This window comes from Adiantum capillus-veneris, chromosome 4, assembly GCF_014529385.1.
Source record: "Adiantum capillus-veneris isolate H3 chromosome 4, ASM1452938v2, whole genome shotgun sequence".
Classification (NCBI taxonomy): Eukaryota; Viridiplantae; Streptophyta; class Polypodiopsida; order Polypodiales; family Pteridaceae; genus Adiantum; species Adiantum capillus-veneris.
In genome coordinates, this window is record NC_140934.1 from 102174574 (window position 1) to 102196484 (window position 21911).

At 43.6% G+C, this 21911-nt stretch overlaps 1 protein-coding gene across 2 annotated transcripts in view; it reads left to right on the forward strand.

Annotated features, from left to right (window-relative positions):
* The first annotated feature begins 263 nt into the window (after positions 1-263).
* Positions 264-21911, forward strand: part of LOC147459710 (nuclear localized protein) — a 34087-nt gene continuing 12439 nt past the window's right edge. The window contains exons 1-6 of one of the 2 annotated variants that reach the window (XM_086510922.1): positions 264-898; positions 981-1342; positions 1623-1768; positions 2092-2157; positions 2248-2310; positions 2386-2487. In XM_086510922.1, the coding sequence (XP_086367048.1) occupies positions 534-898; positions 981-1342; positions 1623-1768; positions 2092-2157; positions 2248-2310; positions 2386-2487 (1104 nt within the window). In that variant the 5' untranslated portion in view covers positions 264-533. Of the gene's footprint in view, positions 899-980; positions 1343-1622; positions 1970-2091; positions 2158-2247; positions 2311-2385; positions 2488-21911 lie in introns of both variants that reach the window. The other variant, XM_086510921.1, reaches the window with a different exon arrangement.

The window sequence follows — 21911 nt, forward strand, 5'->3', positions numbered from 1 at the left end:
TCATCTATCAAAAGCTATCTGATAGCAATCAGATAATTATTTGATAGCTATTGACAACTATAAGACGACAATAGCTATCTAATAGCTGTTCAAAAGTTGTCCCCAAACCCAACTAATAGTTATCATATACCTATCTCTAGACAATCTATTGGGATGATATAATATCAAATTACTAGTTGCATGCTATCTATTAGCTTTGATCTGGATGAGATTTAGCAACATTTGAGAGAGAGAGAGAGAGAGATAGAGAGAGAGTTAGAGTCCTCAAGCTTCCCTTGAGACGATGTGTTCCAACAAAAAATGACACATGTGACTGGGGGTCTAATACTAAGGCCTTCTTCCATGAAGTTAGGTCTCTTGCATTCGATGAATTGAATAGCGGTAAAGACGAGGGGGTTTAAGGTGCCCGGTTCAATCCCTGCGTCGTGTGGGTTTGGGGGTTGTGAGGTAAAACTAGAATCAGGTTGTTTTCTTCATCTCTCTCTTCAGTGCCGCCAATTTTTTCAAATGAATTTTGATCCAGAAGCTCAGCGATGGCATCTTGGGCTGACGAGTTCGACATTGACGACTCAGACATATTAGGCGCCCTCAATAACAGGCGCAAGGACCCCTCGCAGCTTGTGTCGCCGCCATGGCCCCTTGCTGCTGCGGTAGGTCCTCGTCCTCCTCATTTGCCTCTCACCTCCTCTTCTGCCGATCCTCAGCACTCCACTGCTTCATCTGCAAGCCTCCTTAAGCGCTTTCAGAGGCCCCGGGCCTCGCAAAATGAGCCGTCTCTCTTCCAAAATCTTGCCAGCAGTACCTTTGACACTCAACGAAAGCGGAAGCTAGGGGTAGATTCAGCGCCTTCACAAGCAGCCTGCAGAGAAGGGCGTAGCTTATATGATTCTATTTGCGGGTAAGCCTTTCACTCCGTCAACTATTAAGTGCTCCTGCTTCTACGTAGCTGTATTGTAAAGGCGCCAATTTGATGCGTGCAGGGAGGATTCTAGTGATGGAGCCCTTACAGGCAATGATATATCCACGGTTGAGGAGCACTGCCACTCCCTTTCCAGCCATGGAAAATCACTTACTGCAGCAGAGGGAGAGATCTCTAGATCCTATTCCAGGAATGTTCAGTCCCAGAACGGCAGGAGGCAAGTGGACCTGGTGACTTCACAGCAGCCACTCACAGACATAATGCAGAATATTCCTATTGGTAATCGCAAGGTGTCTAATGTGGCTCTAGATGCACATCAATCTGTCATGCAAAACTCCAATTTTGATAGAATGCAACAAACGAGAACATGTGCAGTTCAAGTCCCAGGAAATGGTGGGGGTGAGAGGTCAAAGCGAGTAGCAAGTAAGCCTATGCTTTGTTCAGCTCAAATTTCCAAGGTTGATTAACATGCTTTGTGTTTGTTAGTTGATTAACATGCTTTGTGTTTGCTATGTAACTCACCAACAGGAATTTGTGTTGACCTGCCTGCTCAATTTCTGTCAGTTTTTATGCATTATTTTGGGATTTCTGTACATTTGATGAGAGAAGCTGATTGCTCAATTTCTGTCAGTTTTTATGCATTATTTTGGGGATTTCTGTGCATTTGATGAGATAAGCTGATTGTTCGGCTCTCCGCTTGTAGGTGTTTCACAACAAGGCCAGAATTTGGAGAAGAGGCTAAAAACTGTGCATGAAAAAATATCAGAGCAAATACGTGCCCCTAACTCAATTAGAAAACTAGTTTCTAATCGGCCCTCAGCTGATGGTAATCGGAGGGAGGCCCGAAGTGTAAGATTCCTTCAAAAAGACCTACATTATCACATTCCAGGTCCTGCTGGAGCTGTACAGAGAAGTTTAGGACAGAATGGGAGTTCATTTTCTGACAACAGTACAATGAAAGATAACGCGGCACAATGTAGAGCATCTGTTGTCGATGATACTGATTTTCAAAGTGGGCCCTGGCTTAAAGCCAAGAACTACCTTGAGAAGGTTCATCTTTGAGTTTGCAGGCTCAAAAATGTTACCTTTTTTCTGTTGCCTCATCAATTTTTGTTTTAATGTTTTCTCTGCTACGAAACCATTTTGACCATTTATCCCTTTTATGTAGGCAGTCTCCTATCCAAGTATCCACCATAAGCTCACTGAAGACTTCTAGAACAGAAAATAGAGTACTCAAGGTAAAAAGAAGCGTTTAAGTTGCGACATTGATAATTCATGAAAATAATTTTTATTGAAACTCAATCTTGCTTGCCTTGAACATCTTGTAGCTCTTGGCTGTAATTAAAACCTGTCTTCCCAATGGCTGTGGGGATGCTGTGCTGAATTTAAAGGTAAGTGTAGATGGTGAAAGAAAATCTTTTTGCACATCTATAGTGTCGAAGATGCTTACTGTTTTTAAACTCCAGGATCAAACAGATACTATAAATGGCATTGTAAATAGAAGGGTTTTGTCAGAAACTGAGTTTGGACGGATTATGGAGCCTGGGGCTGTAATTTTGCTACACCAGGTTTGACCCTATTTTTTCTTGCTAACATGTTCAGTAAGTAGAATCTGCCAGAAATTTTCACCAAGATCTTGATGGCTAATAGAACTAGGACGGGATTCTCAAGTTGCATGACTAGTAGTTGACAAATTTTACACGGTAGAGTCTAGACCTAGATTTTCACTTGAAGGATCTTTACCATTCCAATCCTTGTACAGATTAATCTGCCTTACTATGGACCTTTTAAATTTGTTATGAGAGAAAGGCTTCCTAATTAAAAATACATGCTTTCAAACTCAAAACTTGCAGAAGTATTTAAATTACTACTAGTGATTTGAACATTACAAATGCCCACGATTAAAGTAGCCTGCAAGGCATTATATTAGGACATGATGATGTGTCTCGACAAGGTATGAAGTTTGCATATGTCGTGGATCCTCATCACTAACTTATATGATCTCCTCTAGTACGAAAGGATTCCTAATACCCAAGACCTCTAGTGGCTGCCTTTACAGAGTCCTACTTACTATGCTTTTAAGAGATCTTGAATTGATACGACGTGTCAGTTCAAGCTTTGCCTTTCAATAATTCAAGCTTTGACTTTGCACTTGTTTTTGTCACGTGCACATTGTAGATGTGCCATGTGGACAAGCTTCTGCTACAGTCTAGCGTCAGTCTTAGTTTAGCTTAGGACCTAGCATGGTACTTTGTGAGCCTCTAGCAAGACGAGCATGTTTAGGCAGGTCATAGTTGCATACCCACTCTTGCACCGTGCAATCAGTTCAGCATGTGAATCACCTCTTATTAGTAGGCTCTCAACTTAATAATAAGTGACATTTTAAGCTTTATTTTCCAAGGTCGTGGGGTCTCATTTATGGCTGCTTGACTCAGCTTTTCTTATATAGGTGACCGTGGGGGGTCACACTTGAGGGGAAGAACAAGTACAGGACTCAAAACCGTAGCACCAATACCAGCAGTACCCAGCGTTTTCAGCATCCCTTGGGCCGCCTCAACAAGCATCATCATTTTTCCTCCACGCCGAAATCCAATAGCATCCCCTCAGATCAACCATCAATAGTATTTTCAGCATCATCAGTCTAGCATTTTTCAGCATCAGTACCATCGATTTCAGCCATCAGTTTTCAGCTTTCATCGTCATCAGTTTTCAGATTTCAGCCTTCAAGCATTAGCGTTTTCAGTATCCAGCCCTAAGCCTCGCAAGAACCAAGTATCTACAGCAAGTACCCATTAGCATCTCAGTTGTAATGTGCAGCGGAAGTCAACGATGGTAAATGCTCAGGATGAGTGCTCAGTTCGTGCCCAAGGTTCCTTTTACTAAAGGGGAGAGAGAGCCCCTTCTTACTTCACGAGAGTTGTGCAAAGATTAAAACAAAAGAGTGGAAATTGTGTGTGTGTGAGAGAGAGAGAGAGAGAGAGAGAGAGAGAGAGAGAGAGAGAGAGAGAGAGAGAGAGAGAGAGAGACCAGATGGGGTCCCAAATCCTCTCCAAGGGCCCCCCTCTTTATTGCTAGAGAAGTATTTGCTTTAGATTGCACAAATGTTGGTACAATGGTACTAGATGTTGAGATGCTTGACGATGCTTGTGGAGGATGCTTGGTACTGCGAGGCTAAAGGCCAAAAATGCAAAACGCTAAGGTTGTGGCTTGGAGTTTGCGACTGGAACGAGGCTATGGCTGATCCGCTATCGCCGGGGATGGCAATGGGCTGAAAACTGAAAACGCTTGTGATATGGGCTGAAAACTGAAAATGCTGATGGTGTTGTTGCTGAACTACGCTCACGACGAGGCTAGGGCTGAGTGCTGAAAGTATGACGAGGCTAAGGGCTGGATTCTGAAAACGCTGGTCCAAGGGCTAGAAAACACTGATGGGCTGGTCCGAAAACGCTGAATTTGCTGATCCAAAAATGCTAGTACTGTTGGGAGAAAACGTTGGGGATGAGGATGTGGGTCTTGTGGGTATTGCAGTTACTTGCCTCTTCTCTCGCTTCTTCTGCCCTTCACTAGCTCCCAAGGGGCTATATTTATAGGTGCCACAGGTTGGGTCGAGCAGTCTTCTAGTTTAGCCTACGATTTCTTGGAAGCCCAAAGGTCACTTAATTTATTAAGTGCACCTTTTAAGAGGTGTTTTCTATGCGATGAATTGGGGCTCACATGCGGTGATATGCTTATGTTGGGTGCTACTCTAAGTGCTTGGACACGCACGTCCTGCGTACAGGCTCACAAGGGTGCCAAAACACTTCTTGGGTTAACCTAAACCCTAGCAGTAAGAGCTTGTCGACATGCACATAGGTTTAGCTGTGCACGTGACATCTCCCCCTTTTCAAGGTGAGGTACTGGTATCGAGCTGTATGACTTTCGTATAGTCAGCCATCAAGTCTTGGGAGTCTGCGAAGAACTCTTCGCCGGCCCACTTTGATGCGTGGGTTCTGCGATACTTGAACTTCAAGAAGGTCTGCAATGCTTGCTTCTTTGGGCTGCGCCAAAAGCGATGCAGAATAATCTCCTACGGCTCCATGTTCTCAACTTCGTCTACGATCTCGGGTTCATCTTCTTCAAGAATCTTCTTTGGGGGACTTCCTTGAAATTAATTTAAACACAATATCATAGACACATTTGTTACTTGTCAAGTGAGTGGAAAAAGACTATGCTTCCTAAATGACAGCGGATGGAATGCAAATGAAAAATGTGATAAGAGTGTCAAACCTTTCACCAAGTACATGCCAAAAATGCGATCTAAACTTGACTTTTCGACCTAAAACTATCAACTGTGGCAACCCACAAAGGGAATACTAATGCTTGATGGACAATCGTACGAGTGCTTTTGTTGCGACTGGGTCTTGCCAAGGAATGAGTATGACAATCGTGAAACATTTTGTTTTCCTGGAATGCAAACTTTCTATTGTTTCTAGAGTGCGGTTCATGCTTCCGTGCTCATCCGTGACTGAATCATGTGCATCGTGCAATATGGCTTTCCTATGAAAAGGTAGCACACAAAGACAATGACGAAAATATAAGAGACCGTCATGAATGAGAGACTCGGACAATGCATACTAACTATACATGCGAACAAATGATACTTCCTCAACATGTCAACACGTTTTACGGAAATCAGCCTTAGACCTCAAGCTTTGGGTTTTTAGGGTTTTAGCGCCATGTCTTGTGCTCAAAAGTTCTTTAAGTTGGTTGGTTCAATCTTTCTTGTCCACTCGGCCATTTCTCTTCCAGTTGGGCACCATGTCATCACTTTGTGGCATTCTCCCTCTTGAAAGAATTGTAATCGCCCTCGATTATGCCCGAAGAAAAGTCAAAGGACAAAAACTTTCTTCAATAGACACTAACTCTGTACTCATGCACCAGACTCCATCAATGTAGCACTGCTAGAAAAAACATCAGTCATTGATCAATCACATTTCTGTCGAGACTGTCAAGTACAAATCGTGATCATTGTAACCATTTAGCAATAATATCCAGACAACACCGATCTTTTCACGGATATCTTGATCTACTAAATCTTGTTACTATTCGATTCATATCCTTTCATTTCACATTTCAATCAAGCAAACCATGCCCATGACCATCCCCACAAGACTGTACATCCACATAGCATGCACAAAATCACATACTTAGTTCACAGTGAGCATCGTCATTCAATCTAGCCATCTCATTCCGTCCAGAACTCTTGATGCACGTAGATCACTATGTAGTCATCTCACCCTTTCGAAACTCTTGATGCACTCACAATAGTATCCAATCATCTCATCTAATTAGACATCTTTATTGTGAGGGTTCTAGTTGCTAATCCTTTATTAATTACTTAAACTCATGATTAAGACTTAAGAAACTTGAACTGTACTCAGAAACAAGACTTAGAAGACTCTGTTGATTGATTGAATGTGTGATACAAGGGCTCCTTATGTAGGAGACGAAAAGACACAAATGAATAGACACGTCTCTTGGTGAAGAGACATGACTTTAGACGTAAAGACACATCCTTTCGACGAAGAGCTGCAGTTATTGAGCGAAGAGTCGCTCCCGTAGAGCGAAGGGGTGCAACCAATCGTCGAAGGAGTGTGGCTTTTGGCGTAGAGGCACGTCTTTTGGGCGAAGGAGCGTGACCATCCGAGCGTAGGGGTCCTTGGTATGGCACTTCGCGTATCTGCAACTACGAATAGATGTAATACTGCTAACATAGTCACAATTGTGACATTCCCTCCCATTTAAAATAAGAGCACGTGTCAAAGAAATGACTTCTGATGTTGATAGAACTTTGGAAAAGCATTGAATCTTCGAAAATCTTCAATCTTTGAGTTATCGGAAACCTTGGTCTTGAACCTTTGCTTCTTGCGAAACCTTTTTGCTTTCATTGCTAAATCCCATGTCATTGTATTATTCAAAGACCTTTTAGAGGAATCTGGCATAATCAGGTTGATTGCAATAGGAGATCGATCTTCAAAATTCTTCATGCGATGTAAGACTTTTGGTTCAAAATCTTCCAATAACTGTGAAATATTTGGTGAAGAGGCCATCTTCTCAAGGCACTCTTCAGATGATGTAACTTCAACTTTAGTAATCACTGGAGAGGATTTTAGCTGGAGAGTGTAATCATCGTCCAATAATGAATCCCAAAATTCTTCAGAATCATCTTCAGAAACTGTCACTTCATGACTTGCAATTGGCATATCATCATCCAACAAAGAATCAAAGAAAGCATAGTCGTCTTCAGACTCGGAATCTGTAACTGTGTCCTTATCTTTGTCTGGTAACGAAGTATCACTTGGATTAACTTCTTCATCAATAATAATTTTTGCATTTGCATCGGAAATCATATTTGTTTTATAATCCACTATATCATGTTGTTTGACTTGTACACGTGAAGCTATTCCCGTTCATCTTTGAACAAATTAATAGTATGTCCTCGAAAGCTAATAGTTGGATCATACTGAAATAACCAATGCTGACCAAGAATCATGTCGTAATAAGATAAAGGCTTGACTCAAAAATCCAGTTGATCTGCATAAGTTTGAATCTCGAACTGCAATTGTTAAATTGTCTGATTACAAGTCAAAATTGATCCATTTGCTAATTTCATATCATATACGTGAGATGTCTTTTGAGTTGGTAAACCAAGCTGTTGAACTATTTGAGTAGTGACGAAATTATTCGAGCATCCGCTTCTCTCTCTATCTCTCAGTTTCAGCACCTTCACTCATAATGTCCATTCACTTTGTTTGTGTCCATTGCACTCTCTCATTAAAGAATGGAAGGCTCTTCCTTCCCTAAGAAAAAGGAACCTTGAGCACAGTTCGGAGCACTCATCTTGAGCAAAGTTCAACATTCACTTCCGCTGCACCTTACATTGGTATCAAAGCTTTGGCAGTGTTCTGTATCACTCAAGGAAAGAACCACAAGAACCACATAATTTTTGGTGTCTAACAGCTGAAAACTGAAAACGTTGGGGTTTCTTGGAGTTCCGTCGCGGAGAATCTGCAAAACGCTAGGGTGTGAAGCAAATGCAAAAACGCTAGGGTTAAAAATCTGCAAATCTGTCATCGGTTGTTCTGTAAATGCAAAACGCTAGGCTGATCTGATGTTCTGCTGTCGTCGGAATTTGCAAGTGCAAATCGCTGGCTGATTTGGTCCAAAAACGCTCGGTTGTTGTTGTGGAGCAAAAACGCTAGGGCTTGGGGTTCTGCTGAGAAGTTGCTTGTTGAGCGAGTGCTCTTGTTGCCTCTTCTGCCAATTAGTGCTAGTTTAGGTTTGCTTATATACAAACTTACTCAATTTGCCCTACCTACTTTCCAACAAAAGTCACTTAAAAATAATAAGTAAAAAATGTCAAAAATAGGGAAAATAGGCTAAATACACTGAAAAATTCCCCTGAAGGATTCTGATGGGAATGCTTATGATCATGCTGTGTGCAACTAGAGGATATGCATCTACACTAAGTGTCTGGGCATGCACGGTCTGCGAACAGACTCCCAAAAGTGCCAGATCACTTGCTAATCTAGATTGACTGGATTGACGGAACCCTTGTTATGAAGTACCTTGTCCACGGACACATAGGGTTGGATGTGTCACGTGACATCTCAAAACGGTAAGACCGGTAAGAATGGTAAGAACGGTAACTCTTCTAACCAATCTTCCAATAGTCTCTCACAAAAGAACTCTTCCAATGAACCTAAGGGTAAAGCTAACACAATTGCTAAACCCAAGCTCACTTCAAATGAAAAGGTAGCACAAGGAATTTTAGGAGGATACATCACGTCGGAAGAGCAAAGCACTTATTCTAAGGAAGGCCGTTGTTTTCATTGTCACATTAAGGGTCACATAAAAAGAACATGTCCTAAGCTTGACTCTACTGAATCTGAACCCACTTCCTCTGTCAATGCAATAAATGAGAACACAAGTGTGTCCCGAGTTTCTCATGACCCTCCCATTGATGAGTCTCTCATTAAATGTTATGGTCATATGACGTGGCAACTTTTGTCATATTCTTTGACCCATGCAGTATGCATGATGTGATTAGTCCCTCTCTTGTTGAGAGAGTCCGTCTAGAGGTTAGTCAAAAATCTCCTCTTGAGGTCTTTGGCTTCGCTACCTGTATGGACTTTCTCATCACGAAAGAGTACCTTGATGTGTTGTTTACAGTTCAACAAGCTGCTTTCTGTAGAAAATTTTTAGTCTCTCCTCTCTTAGGATGTGATATGATTTTGGGCATTTGATGGTTTCGTGAGCATAACTCTCTCATTGATTGGGTGGAAAATACGTTCACTTTCAATGCCAAAAGTGACTCTCCCATTGTCATTCGTGGAGAGCAAGTTGTTCATTCTTCATCTCTCATTTCTAATGTGCAGGCGAAGATTGAACGGATTTTGGAAAAGGAGACTCTCTTAGTCTCTTCTTCTCCAAAGCATGACACAAGATAAGCATGATAAATTGAATGATAATGATATGCATGATGATTTGAATAACAATGACAAGCATGATGATTACGATGTGATTTCTCACAAGCATGATGATTTGTATGATCAAGACGTGATTGTTCACAAGGATGATGGTTTAGTTGATGCTTTTTCTAGCGAAGCTAACCTCGTTGCAGATTCGATCAATCACGAAGAATCGATCTTGGCTTTCGAGTCGAGGTCCACAGTACCCCCCCAAGCAGATTCAACCAAACATGACGAACCGATCTTGGCTCTCGAGCCTAGGTCCAAAGAACCCTTACAGGAAGTATGAACATGACGAACCGATCTTGGTTCTCGAGCCTAGGTCCAAAGAACCCTTACAGGAAGTGCTATGTGTTCGAATGATTCGTCAACACGCATTGTTCGAGTGTTTCATTCGTGATTGTTTCTTGTATTTTAGTCAGCGTCTTTATGTGATCCCTTTTCCTAGGCATGACATATTGTACGTTGAGCACGTTTCACTCATGAATGAGCACGAATGTATGCGGATTATTTATGAAAAGCTGAAAAGTATGCAATCAAGGAAGTCACATTCCATGTCTCTTCCTTGGCACGACAGTTGTAGAAAGAGCACAAGAAAGTATGAGCACCAAGCATGGGCATTTCTGTTGTGAATTGCCACAGTTGATTGATTTAGATCAGCAACACAAGAATCGATCTCATTGTTTGCGTGTGTGGTAAATGGGTTGGCACTCCGTCTATTTGTTCATCTACATTGCATGCACAGTCTTTTAGGAAGATGAGATTTTTTCCATTCACTTTACATGGAATGGTATGTTCACGTTTTTGTGTTGGAAGTGGTTTCAGGAATTTTCAGCCATTGAGATTCTTGAAGAACAAAGAAGCATGACTGTCGACGAAGTTGAAGCATCGAAGGAGCCACAGAAGACTTTGTGTCGCTTTCGGCGCGGCCCAAAGAAGCAAGCGTTGCAGACCTTTATGAAGTTCAAGTATCGCGCGATCTACGCATCAGAGTGGGCCGGCGAAGAGTCCTTCCTAGGATTCTAGATCTTGTTGGCGATCTCCCTTGACGCCATATAGTTCGGTACCAATACCTCACTTCGAAAAGGAGGGGATGTCACGTGACACATCCAACCCTGTGTGTCCGTGGACAAGCTACAGCATGATCAGGGTTCAGTCAATCCAGTCAGTCTAGAATAGGAAGTGATTTGGCACTTTTGTGAGTCTGTTCGCAGACCGTGCATGTCCAGACACTTAGATTAGATGCATATCCTCTGGTTGCACACAGCATGATCATCAGCATTCCCATCAAAATCCATCAAGGGAATTTTCCAGTGAATTGAACCTATTTTCTCTATTTTTGACAATTTTCACTTATTTATTAAGTGACTTTTGTTTGGAACTAGGTAGGGCAATTTTGCTAATGAAATATATAAGCAAACCAGAGCTAGCACTTTCTGGCAGAAGAGGCAGCAAGGACATTGCTCAACAGACACCTTCTCAAGCAAGACTATCCCAAGGACATTGGCGTTTTCAACATTGGAAGCCTTGCGTTTCTTCAGCACTTCAGCGTTTTCTAAATCAACAGAACTCCATCGCCATCAGCCACTCAATATCGCTTGCAGTTCAGCCCTACACTTGGAGTTTTTAGCAGCAACATTTTCAGCCCCATCAAGCCAGCGTTTTGCAGCAGGAATTCAACGACAACACAGCATCAAGATCAACGTTTTTCCTAAGCAATACAGTCAGCAAATCAGCTTTTAAATGACCAGCAGACCAACGTTTTACAAGCACTAGGCCAGCGTTTTTGGAAGGACAACATTTCAGCGTTGTAGGACAAGAGGGATAGCGTCGCAAGCGTCTTCGACAAGGCACTAAGCACATATAGATCAGCCTCGACTGGTTGCGACAAGAACCAATCCACAGCATTCAGTTTTCAGCCACTGGTGTCGTATTCTCTTCTCTCTCTATCTCTCAGTCTTAGCACCTTCACTCACAGTGTCCATTCACTTTGTTTGTGTCCATTGCACTCTCTCATTAGAGAACGAAAGGCTCTCCCTTCCCTAAGAAAAAGGAACCTTGAGCACAGTTCGGAGCACTCATCTTGAGCAAAGTTCAACATTCACTTCCGGTGCACCTTACATATTGCCTAGGGGCTTGATGTGTCTCAGAGTAGAAGACGATGTCTCTTCCCGTAAAACTATCCTCAAAAGCACCCACATCAAGGCGCATAGATCCATTACAATTCCAGGTGGCAACTTTGAGTGTGGTCCCATAGGTCTCACACCGTCATGTGGAGCGTCGCTCTACAATCACCACCCGACCATCTCTATAGAAGGCCGTCTTTCCCTTCTCCCTTGCCGCTTGAATCTCTGGCATTACCTCTCTCATATGCACAAGCTGTGTGAGACAAATCCTTGCCTCTGCTGGTACTCCTCTAAATCTATCGGTCTCAATCTCTAACTGATGTGATGATGTGCGCATTTGTCAGATAGCACATCGTAATCCATGAGATAGGTGAGTGTCCATGTAGGTAGGTTTGATAAAAAAACCATCCTTTGTAAGCTCAAGGAGATGCTCTCTGTAGAAATCCATCTTTGTTCCAAGCACACGCATCGGCTGTATCCATGTCCTCCAAGTGTCTAATTGAATCAAGTCCCGTCTAATGAGCTGAGTGATCTCGGTCTGTGTGAGAGACAAGGAGGGTGCATTTGGAAAGGGGGTAGTCTATCCATGTCAAAACCATGCAGCTTAAACCAAGCTGTCATCTGTGCATACCAAGAAGAGCTGTCTCCCTGTGAGGCAAGCTGTTGAGAAGACTCCAAGGCTAGACAGGCATATCTGTCTTTAGGGAGATCCCAGATACTGTGCATGAACGAAACGGATCTCGTGAGTGCCTCAATGAAGCGGTGGAGCAGCGAGCTCTGCACGGATAATCTCATGTGCTACAGAGGGCCTGGCCCTAATCATCCGAGAAATCATAGAGACTAGAGGCCCCTCCATGCACTTCCATCCATCAGTACTGTTAGCTCGACTATGGCGGTCCACCGATGGTCCCCAAGTCTGCACCCATAAAGCATAGTTGATGTGAACAAAGTGTCAAAAAGCCATAGTTTCGTTCGAGGTTCCTGAAAGTGAACCTGCGAACACATCCTCTCCATCTTTCCTAAAGCTGCATAAGCTCTCGTCAGCCTAGTGTCTGTTGCTGTCCTCAAAGAACTAAAGACCACACCAAGGTAAGTGTATGCATCTGTATACTCCACCGTCTCTTGACCATATGCAAAGGTAGGTGCAAATCGCTTGACTCGCTGTGGTGTGGTGTTGAACACCATAACCTTGGTCTTGCCAAGGTTTTCGATAAGCCGCTATCACTAGCAAATGTGTGCAATGTATCCAAGTGTCGCTGCTTTCCCTGTGGTGAATCTGAGATCAACACAATATCATCTCCATATAGTAGCTGTAACATTTAATGGCCTAATAACTTATGTGTAGCGGAAATTAGCATGAACATAGTGGGCATTTCATTAGAATAGATACCTAATGAGAATTACAAGAGTGCTTGGGTGGAGAGAGCAACAAAAAGCATAACACCTAGTTAGATAGCATCGACAATACTTTCAAAAAAGAGAGAAATTAAGCTATTGACAACAATTGAGGACCGGATTTGCATGGAGCCGGTCCCCCCTCCAAAAGGCTTTGTATTATGGTTTCTCCCATCAAGAGAGACATTGTACAATACAATTCTTTGTGTTCCTTCAAGACTAGCTAGTGCAATGAAGATGGAAGCTTCATACACCAAGCAAAACACTTAATCAAACACAACTTGAATTATCCCCGTTCTCAAACCCAAGACCTCACACACCTTCGAAGATGGTGAGAGCTAGCAGGGTATGAGAGTAGATTGAGAGGAAGAAGGAGTATCTTACGAGAAAGATGTACATCTCCTCACATAATCACTCATATTAGCATAGCTTAGCTTAGTAATTAGCTTGGTAGAGGAGATGAGCATGCATTGAAGCTTGGCTCTTGGTTGGATTTGCATCCACATGCCAAGAGAGTGTTGATGTAGGCTTCTATCTCACAAGCTTGGAGTAGGTGATGAGCTCTCCATTAAAGCTTGGGAGGAGATAGAGTATTCTTCCTTCACACATGGTCAAGTGTGAGTGTGTGTGTCAATGCCAAGCAAAAATCAGCCCCCTCTCTCTCTTGGGTGAGCCCTAGCTGCTAATTTGGTCTGGCTTTTGCCTCATTGGACCTCCCCAAGTCAAGCCAATCGGTATTAAGCAGCATAAGTGATAGCCTTCTGACATGTGTCCCCCTTTCCCCTTTTGTGAGAGCTTTAGGTAATTAAATAATTAAACTAAACTCTCATTGGACCCCTTTGTCTCTTGGCCAATAGAAATCAGGCAAGCCATGGGGCTTCTGAATGCTCATTGGACCCTTTGGGAGACTGCCCAATAGTCTTCTAGGAGACTTAATTCTCATTGGTTTCTTTTATTAAATGTTTTTAAATTAATTAAACTACATTTACTCTAGCTTAATTCTCATTGGTCCACTTCAAGGGTCTTCCAATAGGAATTGGGCACACCTTGTGGGCATCTGGCCTAGGGAGCTGACATGTGTCTCTCATTCCCTTTGTGTAAAGGGAGCCTGTGTGTGTGTGTGTGTGGCTTTCTCTCTCATCCCCTACCTTTGGGGCTCGCCCCCTCCCATGTAGGGATGTGCAAAGCCTTTTAGGGCACACACAAAGCATCCAATTTTCCCTAGGGTTGACCTTTGGACACAACCTTTGAATTTTGGAACCTTAGCATTTTGGAAGTCTTAATGGGCTGAACCTTAGGGTCTTTTTAGCCCATTGTTGCACATGGCTCTTTTGCAGATGGCCCCCCCTTTGGATCCCTATTTTCCCTCCTTTGGATCCCTACTGTGGCCGGTCTGCTAGCTTAACCAATATTCTAGCTTTTTCTCCCTTGGCACTTCCCCACATTAAATGATCAGTTTAATATGAGAAAATCATTTAGGAGAATTAGATATTGATTATTATGACAGTAGCAATGAGATCCGAGTCCCTGCTAACTGTGCTCCTTTGCCACCTCTCCTCTCAATGTATTCAGAAACCTCATCCACACAGATACCAAATAAAGTAGGGGAGTTTGGACAACCCTGTTTCACCCCAATAGTGGAGTGAAAAAGCTTAAACACGCCCTCGGGAGTGCGGAATTGACCCACAATTTTCCTGTACAGGGTCACGATCCCCCAAATCAGCTTTGTGGGTACACCCATCTCCTGTAACTTGCGCATCAATCGAGCTCTAGGGACTATGTCAAATGCTTTGCGGAAGTCCACAAAATTACAGTAAATCCTTCTACCATGTGATCTGCCCTCCTCAATAATAGCTTTGAGTGTCAAAATGTGATCAAGAGTGGAAAAACCTCTCTTGAAACCTGCCTGTCCTGATGCTCGTATGCCTGCTCTCTCCGTCCATCTACTCAATTGCTGCTCAAGTATAGAAGCATATAACCTTAATGGTGCGATAGTTCGCATGCATCAGTGCATCTCATGCCTTGGAAATAGGCACAACAATCGACATACTCTAAGTATCAAGAAAACCCTCACAGATGGCTCGATTGAACATCAATGCAAGAAGTTCTTCAAGCATATCTTGGGCATCTATAAAGTGCTGCGCTACCAATCCATCATGATTATATGCTCTCCTAGTTCTCATCCTGTCAATAGCTTTCTTCACCATCTCAGCGGTAAAGAAAAAGCATGTCTCTAGACATGGCATCAGGGGGTCTCGTAGAGGCGGCTGTCCTGGAACTGTGTAAAGAGATGCTGCATACTCACCCCAAGTCTCAGTGGATGTGATAGCCGGTGGAGAGGAGTGATCATGAAAGAATCTCCATGCCTTACGTGAGTCTTGGCTCAAAAATAGCTTATACAACTCCTTCTCTAGCTGTGAGCTAGATAACCCTCTTCTTCCGTCGCACATGCCGTTATCTGTGATTGTCTGTCACCACGAGGTGTATTTTTCTTGTTGCCTTCAATAAATAAGTACTAGATATTTTTATTTATTTTAATTTTTACTTGTTTCCCCGGGACCCTTGAAAAGGTGCAAGTGGACATTGCATGGCCAGTGTGAAACGGCTGCGGCCGAATAGGTTTCTCACATCGGGAGTTTGGGTCGGTCAGCCGGGGATTGGTCGGGCCAGTTAGCACTGAATTTTGATGAATATGGAAGCCCGTGCCCGCCAAACGAAATCTGGGCCACTCGGAAAGTCACTTACAACTTTATAAGTGAGTGGGAATTGGGGAATTAATTCAAAGGGGCAAACTGGACACTTGGCAAGAGGAGGTCAATCTGTAGGTCACCTCAACAAGAGGAGGCGCCCAATTTGAGAGAGGGGCTGAATTTTACTCACAAGTGACCTACAGTGTGAGTGAGAGTAGTGGGTGCAGGTCTATAGCTCTAATGGAAAGCTTGTCTTCTCCTCTGTCTCATGTAGCGTGATGATTTGCTCTTGTGCATCTCTCTCTCCCCTTTGGCACATATGGTAATGCCCCACTAGTTGGGCTACTCAGATGAACATGTACAGTTCTGGGGGTTTATGCGCGTTTGCCAAGGCAAGAGCCTTCTGAACAGGAACTGGATTAGCTAATTGCTAATCCCCCACAGGTACGCACAATTCCATCGCAAAAGATTGCGAGTTTGGAGCGTCTTCTCGCGTGAAAACTCGTCCAATTCACAGGGGAACTGTCCCATTGTGTGCGGGAGCCCTTGGGACACGCGTAGGCGTGTTCGCTCCGCTAAAAACGATCCGAAACAGCGAATTACAGCCTGCTGTGTTTTTCTGCAGGTTTAGGGTTTCGCACCTAAATTGCAAGGGAACATCGGTGGAGCCTCGTGAGAGCCTTGGCATGCGTGTACAGGCTTTTGGGCACCCGGCAGTGAAAAACAGAGAATTACAGCCCGCTGAATTTCTGTGACAGCTCACCAGAAAGCTTCCAGATAGCGAGGGAATCCGTCCTAGACAAGTGCTTTTGACCTACAGGGGTTTTTGTGTCGTTATGTTGCCGAAATCAGGTCGAAAACTTGCGTTTTCAGCCCTCGCCAGGTTTGGACAGCTTTGTGAAAGCTTGTGCTAATTGGTCGGATCGTCTACCTTAATTTCAATAAAGAAATACCGAAAGGGGCGCCAGTCTTTGGGGCCTACAGGGTGTTGGTCTCGTGTGCGCAGTGACATTCTAGTCGCTGGACGCAACTGTGTTCTCTTCCCTTCTCAGTGCTCTGTGTAAAGCTTCAACAAGTGCAGCGTGGATTGTTGTGGGTGAAAGCAACACAGAGCTTGTTATTATGGCAGAGAAGAGAGACCAAGTACCTGAAGACGGATCTTCCTCACATGGCACAGAGAAAGTTCCTTCAACTCTTCAAGAAGAGGATAGGTTGTTTAGAACTCAATTGCGTTGCTGCATGGACATGTTTCAACAGTTGGCTAACAACCCAAGGATGCAGGAGTTCTTACAGGCTCCGACACAGGGTTTTCAGCCTCCTACACAGGGCATGACTGAGCCGTTGCAGAAAAAGGAGATTTCCAATGCGCAGAGAACTCATGATGCCCGAGGGAAAGCCCATGTGGTTGAGCAACTAGCGGTGTCCAATGATCCAAAGTAACTTGCTTTAGCTTGATAGGAACCGTTTGTGAATGGTCAAGGGAGCAATGAACAGGCTATGCGTTAGACCCTTCCTTACCTAATACTTATCTTGGTTATTTTGGAGGTGGTTCAGTATTTCAAGTTGTTACAGGCACTTGTTTATGATAATGTGGCTCCTTTGAGTCAGCCTAAGGATTACAAGGAAGGTGGGCAAGGAGTGAAGTTTGAAACTTTCAGAGGAATTGAGGACTAATTGAAGGCTTTGACCTTCATACAGCAGTTCGATGTAGCTTATGCCGGAGGAAACTTCACGGAATCTTCAAAGATACACAAGGCTGCCACTTTCTTGAAAGGGAATGCGCTTCAATGGTGGACCGCATTGTTGAACTAGGGTCAAGCCCCAACAACGTGGGTCCAATTCAAACAGCTTTTTACGCCTGCATGGCTGACAAACACTTTTGAAGTGGATGTGATGACAGAATGGCACGAGTTGAATGCTAAACAGTGTGCGAATCTGGAAGAGTACAAAAAACAATTTTGGGCCGCACTGTTGCCAGTCACCTCTTACAGGTTTGTGCCATTGTCAGAACAGATTGAGAAGTACTGTTGTGGATTGCCCAAGAAAATCAGGGACTACTGCACGAAGACTACTGTCATGAATATGTTGTAGTTGATTGAGAATGCAAGAGTGGCCAGCAATCTGTTGAAGGGAGATTTCGATGGATTTAATAGCCACAAGAAAGGGTCCCAGGGCAAACAGTTTTCAGCCAAGGGCAATGTTGCAGCAAAGCCTTCTGAGCCTCCCACAAAGAAGCCCTCCATTGAAGAAGGTGATACGTCCAAGAAGCAGTCTAAATCTTCTTCGGGACGAGGACAAGGGCAAAGAAAGCATTTTTCTGGCAAAACTTTTGAAGAAAGGAAAGCTCTTAGGGAGGCCAAGAAATGCTACATTTGTGAATAGGAAGGACATTTTGCAAATGAATGCCCACAGAAGAAGTCACGGGATAAGGATGACAAGTCAGACCATCAAAGCCAAGTGCAGGACTTGTTCCCTAGCCAAACACAGATGCCACGAAGCTGTGCAGAGCTTGAGGCAAAGTTAGAGACTAGACAGTGCTGGTTTTCTTTGATCCAGGAGCCCGTGCAAATCTCATATCACCAGAATTGGCATCAAAGTTGGGCATTCGTGCAGAGGAGATGGGTATGACAAGGGAAGCAGGTTTGGCATGCCCAAGTCAATTCAGAGCCTGTTACTCCCATTTTGGGGAAGCTTCGTCTGTACATTCAGAGCTATGTGGATGTAGAAGAATTTCATATTATGCCACTTGAGAGCTGTGATGTGTTATTGGGTATCCCATGGTGTTACAGGTTGCATGCTATGGTGGATACTTACAACAAAAAGATTATCCTTGTAGAGGAAAGACTCATGTCCTTGATGTAAAGCTTAAAAGCGAGTCTGTTCCAGTTGTTTCTGCTTCTGCTATTTCATCTGTAATAAAGAATCATCTTTCTGCGTACTTGATCTTTGCAAAAGAAGTACCTGAAGTTGTATCTAATTTGTCTACCTTAGATAAAGACAGGTCAACTTTTTTGAGTGGTTTCAATGATTGTTTTTCGGACTCTTTGCCAGGGGAGTTACCTCCTGAGAAACTTGAGGATCATACTATAGATCTTGTGCCAGGTTCTAGTCCACCGAATAGACCACCATACAGGGTTAGTGCAGCCTAGCAGAAAGAGATTATGAGTCAGGTCAACGAGCTTTTAGAGAAGGGGCTGATTCAGCCCAGTTCATCCCCTTTTTGTTCGCCTGTACTCCTAGTGCAGAAGAAGGATGGTTCATGGCGCATGTGCATTGACTATCGCGCCTTGAATAAGAATACCATCAAGAACAGGTTCCCCATACCGAGGATAGATGACATTCTTGATCAGCTTGAGGGAGCGTCATTGTTTACAAGGATAGACCTAAAGAGTGGTTACCATCAGATACGCATTAGGCCAGAAGATGCCCATAAGATTGCGTTCAGGACAACATTTGGTCTCTATGAGTTTCTTGTCATGCCATTTGGTCTCACAAATGCTCCTGCCACGTTTAATAGAATGATGGACATAATTTTTAGACCACATAGAAACTTCGTGGGTACCTTCTTTGATGACATGATTGTCTACTCGAAGTCTGAAGAGGAGCATAGGGATCACTTGAGTGCAGTTTTCAATGAGTTACGTAAGAACAAGCTACTCATTAATGCGAAGAAGAGTGAATTCTTTTTGCAAGAGATTCACTTCCTTGGGCACATTGCTTCAAAGGATGGGGTACGCATGGATCCCGCTAAAGTGGAAGCAATTAGGTCATGGCCAGACTTGAAGTCCGTACATGACATTCGAAGCTTTCTAGGCTTATGTTCCTACTACAAGAGGTTCATCCAAAATTTTGCTGAGATTGCTTCTCCACTCCATGCACTGCAAGGAAAAGGAGTTACTTTCAAGTGCACAGCCAAGGAAATTTTAGCTTTCAAACACTTAAAGAGAAGCTGACTTTAGATCCGGTAATCATTTTGCCAGATCTTTCGAAACCTTTTGTGGTTCAGTGTGATGCGTGTGGCCGTAGTCTTGGTGCAGTTCTAATGCAGAATGGCCGAGTAGTCGCATATAAGAGAAGAATTCTTTTGAAGACTGAAAGAAACTTGCAAGTCTATGAGAAATAAATGTTGGCAGTAATTTATGCTCTCACTAGTTGGAAACACTATCTGCTAGGGGCTGATTTTGTTGTCCAAACGGATCATCAAACCTTGCAATATTTTCTCACACAAACGAAGTTTTCTGAGAAGCACATGCGATGGGCAAACATCTTGTGAATGTTCCATTTTCAAATTGTGCATGTGCAAGGAAAAAAGAACGTGGTGGTTGATGCGTTGTCACGAAAGCCCCAAATTTCAGCAGTGTCAATTCCGTACCATTGTGAACTAGATGAAATGAAGACACAATATGCTGAAGATTTAGATTTTGCAAGGATTTACGACCAGCTTGTTGATGGGCAACATCATGAGCACTATATGCTTAAGAATGACTTTCTCATGATGCATGGAAAGTTATGCGTTACTAAACAGTTACGGCCAAAGATTTTGATGGAAAGTCATGCTCCACCTTATGCTGGGCATCGTGGAATTGATGCGACAGTGAAAGGGGTTGAGGCATTCTTCTATTGGCCAACTTTGCGTCAAGATGTTGATACGTTTGTAAGATCATGCTTAGTTTGCCAAAAAGTCAAAGGCAAAAGCAACCGGGATTGTTGTAGCCATTGCCGATCCCAGATAGGCCATGGGAAAGCATAGCAATGGACTTTATCTTTGATCTTCCAAGGACGCAAACAGGCAATGATGGGATTTGGACTATCATTTGTAGGTTCAGTAAGCAGGCCCATTTCATTCCTGTGAGAAAGAAGATAAAGCGAGAACACATGGTCAAGATATTCATGAGCAATATCTATAAATACCACGAGATGCCTCAGTCAATTGTCAGTGACATGGATCCACATATGACGAGTCTTTTCTGGAAGGCATTGTTTGAGAACATGGGCACTACGCTAAAGTTCTCTTCTTCGTTTCATCTGCAAACTCATGGACAATCAGAAGAGGCAAATTCTACTGTCTTGGACCTGCTCAAATGTTATGTGTCAGAGCACAAGGCAACTTGGGAACACCATCTTCCATTGGTTGAATATGCTTACAATAACACTGTGCATACGTCAACAGGTAAGGCACCATTTGAGATAGTGGAAGGAGGAAAGAAAGTCCCGCCCATTTTGCAGACTAAGGACAAGATTTTTGAGGCAGACAAGTATGTGCAAGATATGGATGAAACATACAGGAAGATAAAGATTGCTCTTGAGAAGACTCAGGCTAAGCAAAAGAAAGTTGCTGATCGTCACCGTCGTGAACTTGTATTTTCACTTGGTGATTGGATGCTTTTGCGCTTTGAAAAGGCCAGGATAAGGAAAAGGAAAGGCAAGGAACGCTTGTTTCCTAAGCTCAGTATGCGATATTATGGTCCTTTTTAGATTTTAGAAAAGATCAGCGATATAGCTTATTGGTTAAAGCTACCAGAAGGCTGGAAAATACATAATGCTTTTCATGTTAGCCTTCTAAGCATAGTTACCGGGGAACACCTATATGGGGCCTTGGAACGCCGGAACGGCGTTCCGGCCGGTCAAAAATTCAGGGAACGCGTCGGAACGGACTGCCGTTCCGACAGGCAGGCCATCACCGGAACGGACCGGCTGGAACGGGGCGGAACGGCCCGGAATAGGGCGGAACGGCCGGAACGGCAACAACGGGCAGAAACGGGCAGTTTTTCAACTTTTAAAAATATAGCTGTTTGGGAGATTTGGGCAGCCAACGGCCATTTAAATTTTACAGCCCTATATAAATCCCCCCTTCCCCCATTCTTCACCAAAGCATCAAGGAAGTTTGAAGGGGGCCATCTCTCCCTTGCTCTCAACTCTCGAGTCTCGACTCTCAAGCCATAGGGGCCTAGCCTCTAGCTCTCAAGCCATAACCTCTCTCTCTCTTGGGCTAACCCTCAAGGCTCAAGGGTCAAACTCTCTCTCTCTCGGTCTCAACTTCCAAGAGGTGAAGCCTCTCTCTCGAGTCTCAAGCTCTCTATCTCAACTTCTCATTGCTCAAGCCTCAAGCAAGAACGGAATCAAGCCTCTCTCTCTCTCAAGCCCTCTCTCAAGCTATCTCTCTCTCTCAAATCCTCAAAGATCAAGCTCTCTCTCTTTCACGGATAATCCATGGCCTCTTCTTCTCGTTCAACCCCCTCCGTTCATGCGGGCAACACTCAAAAGGCGAAGG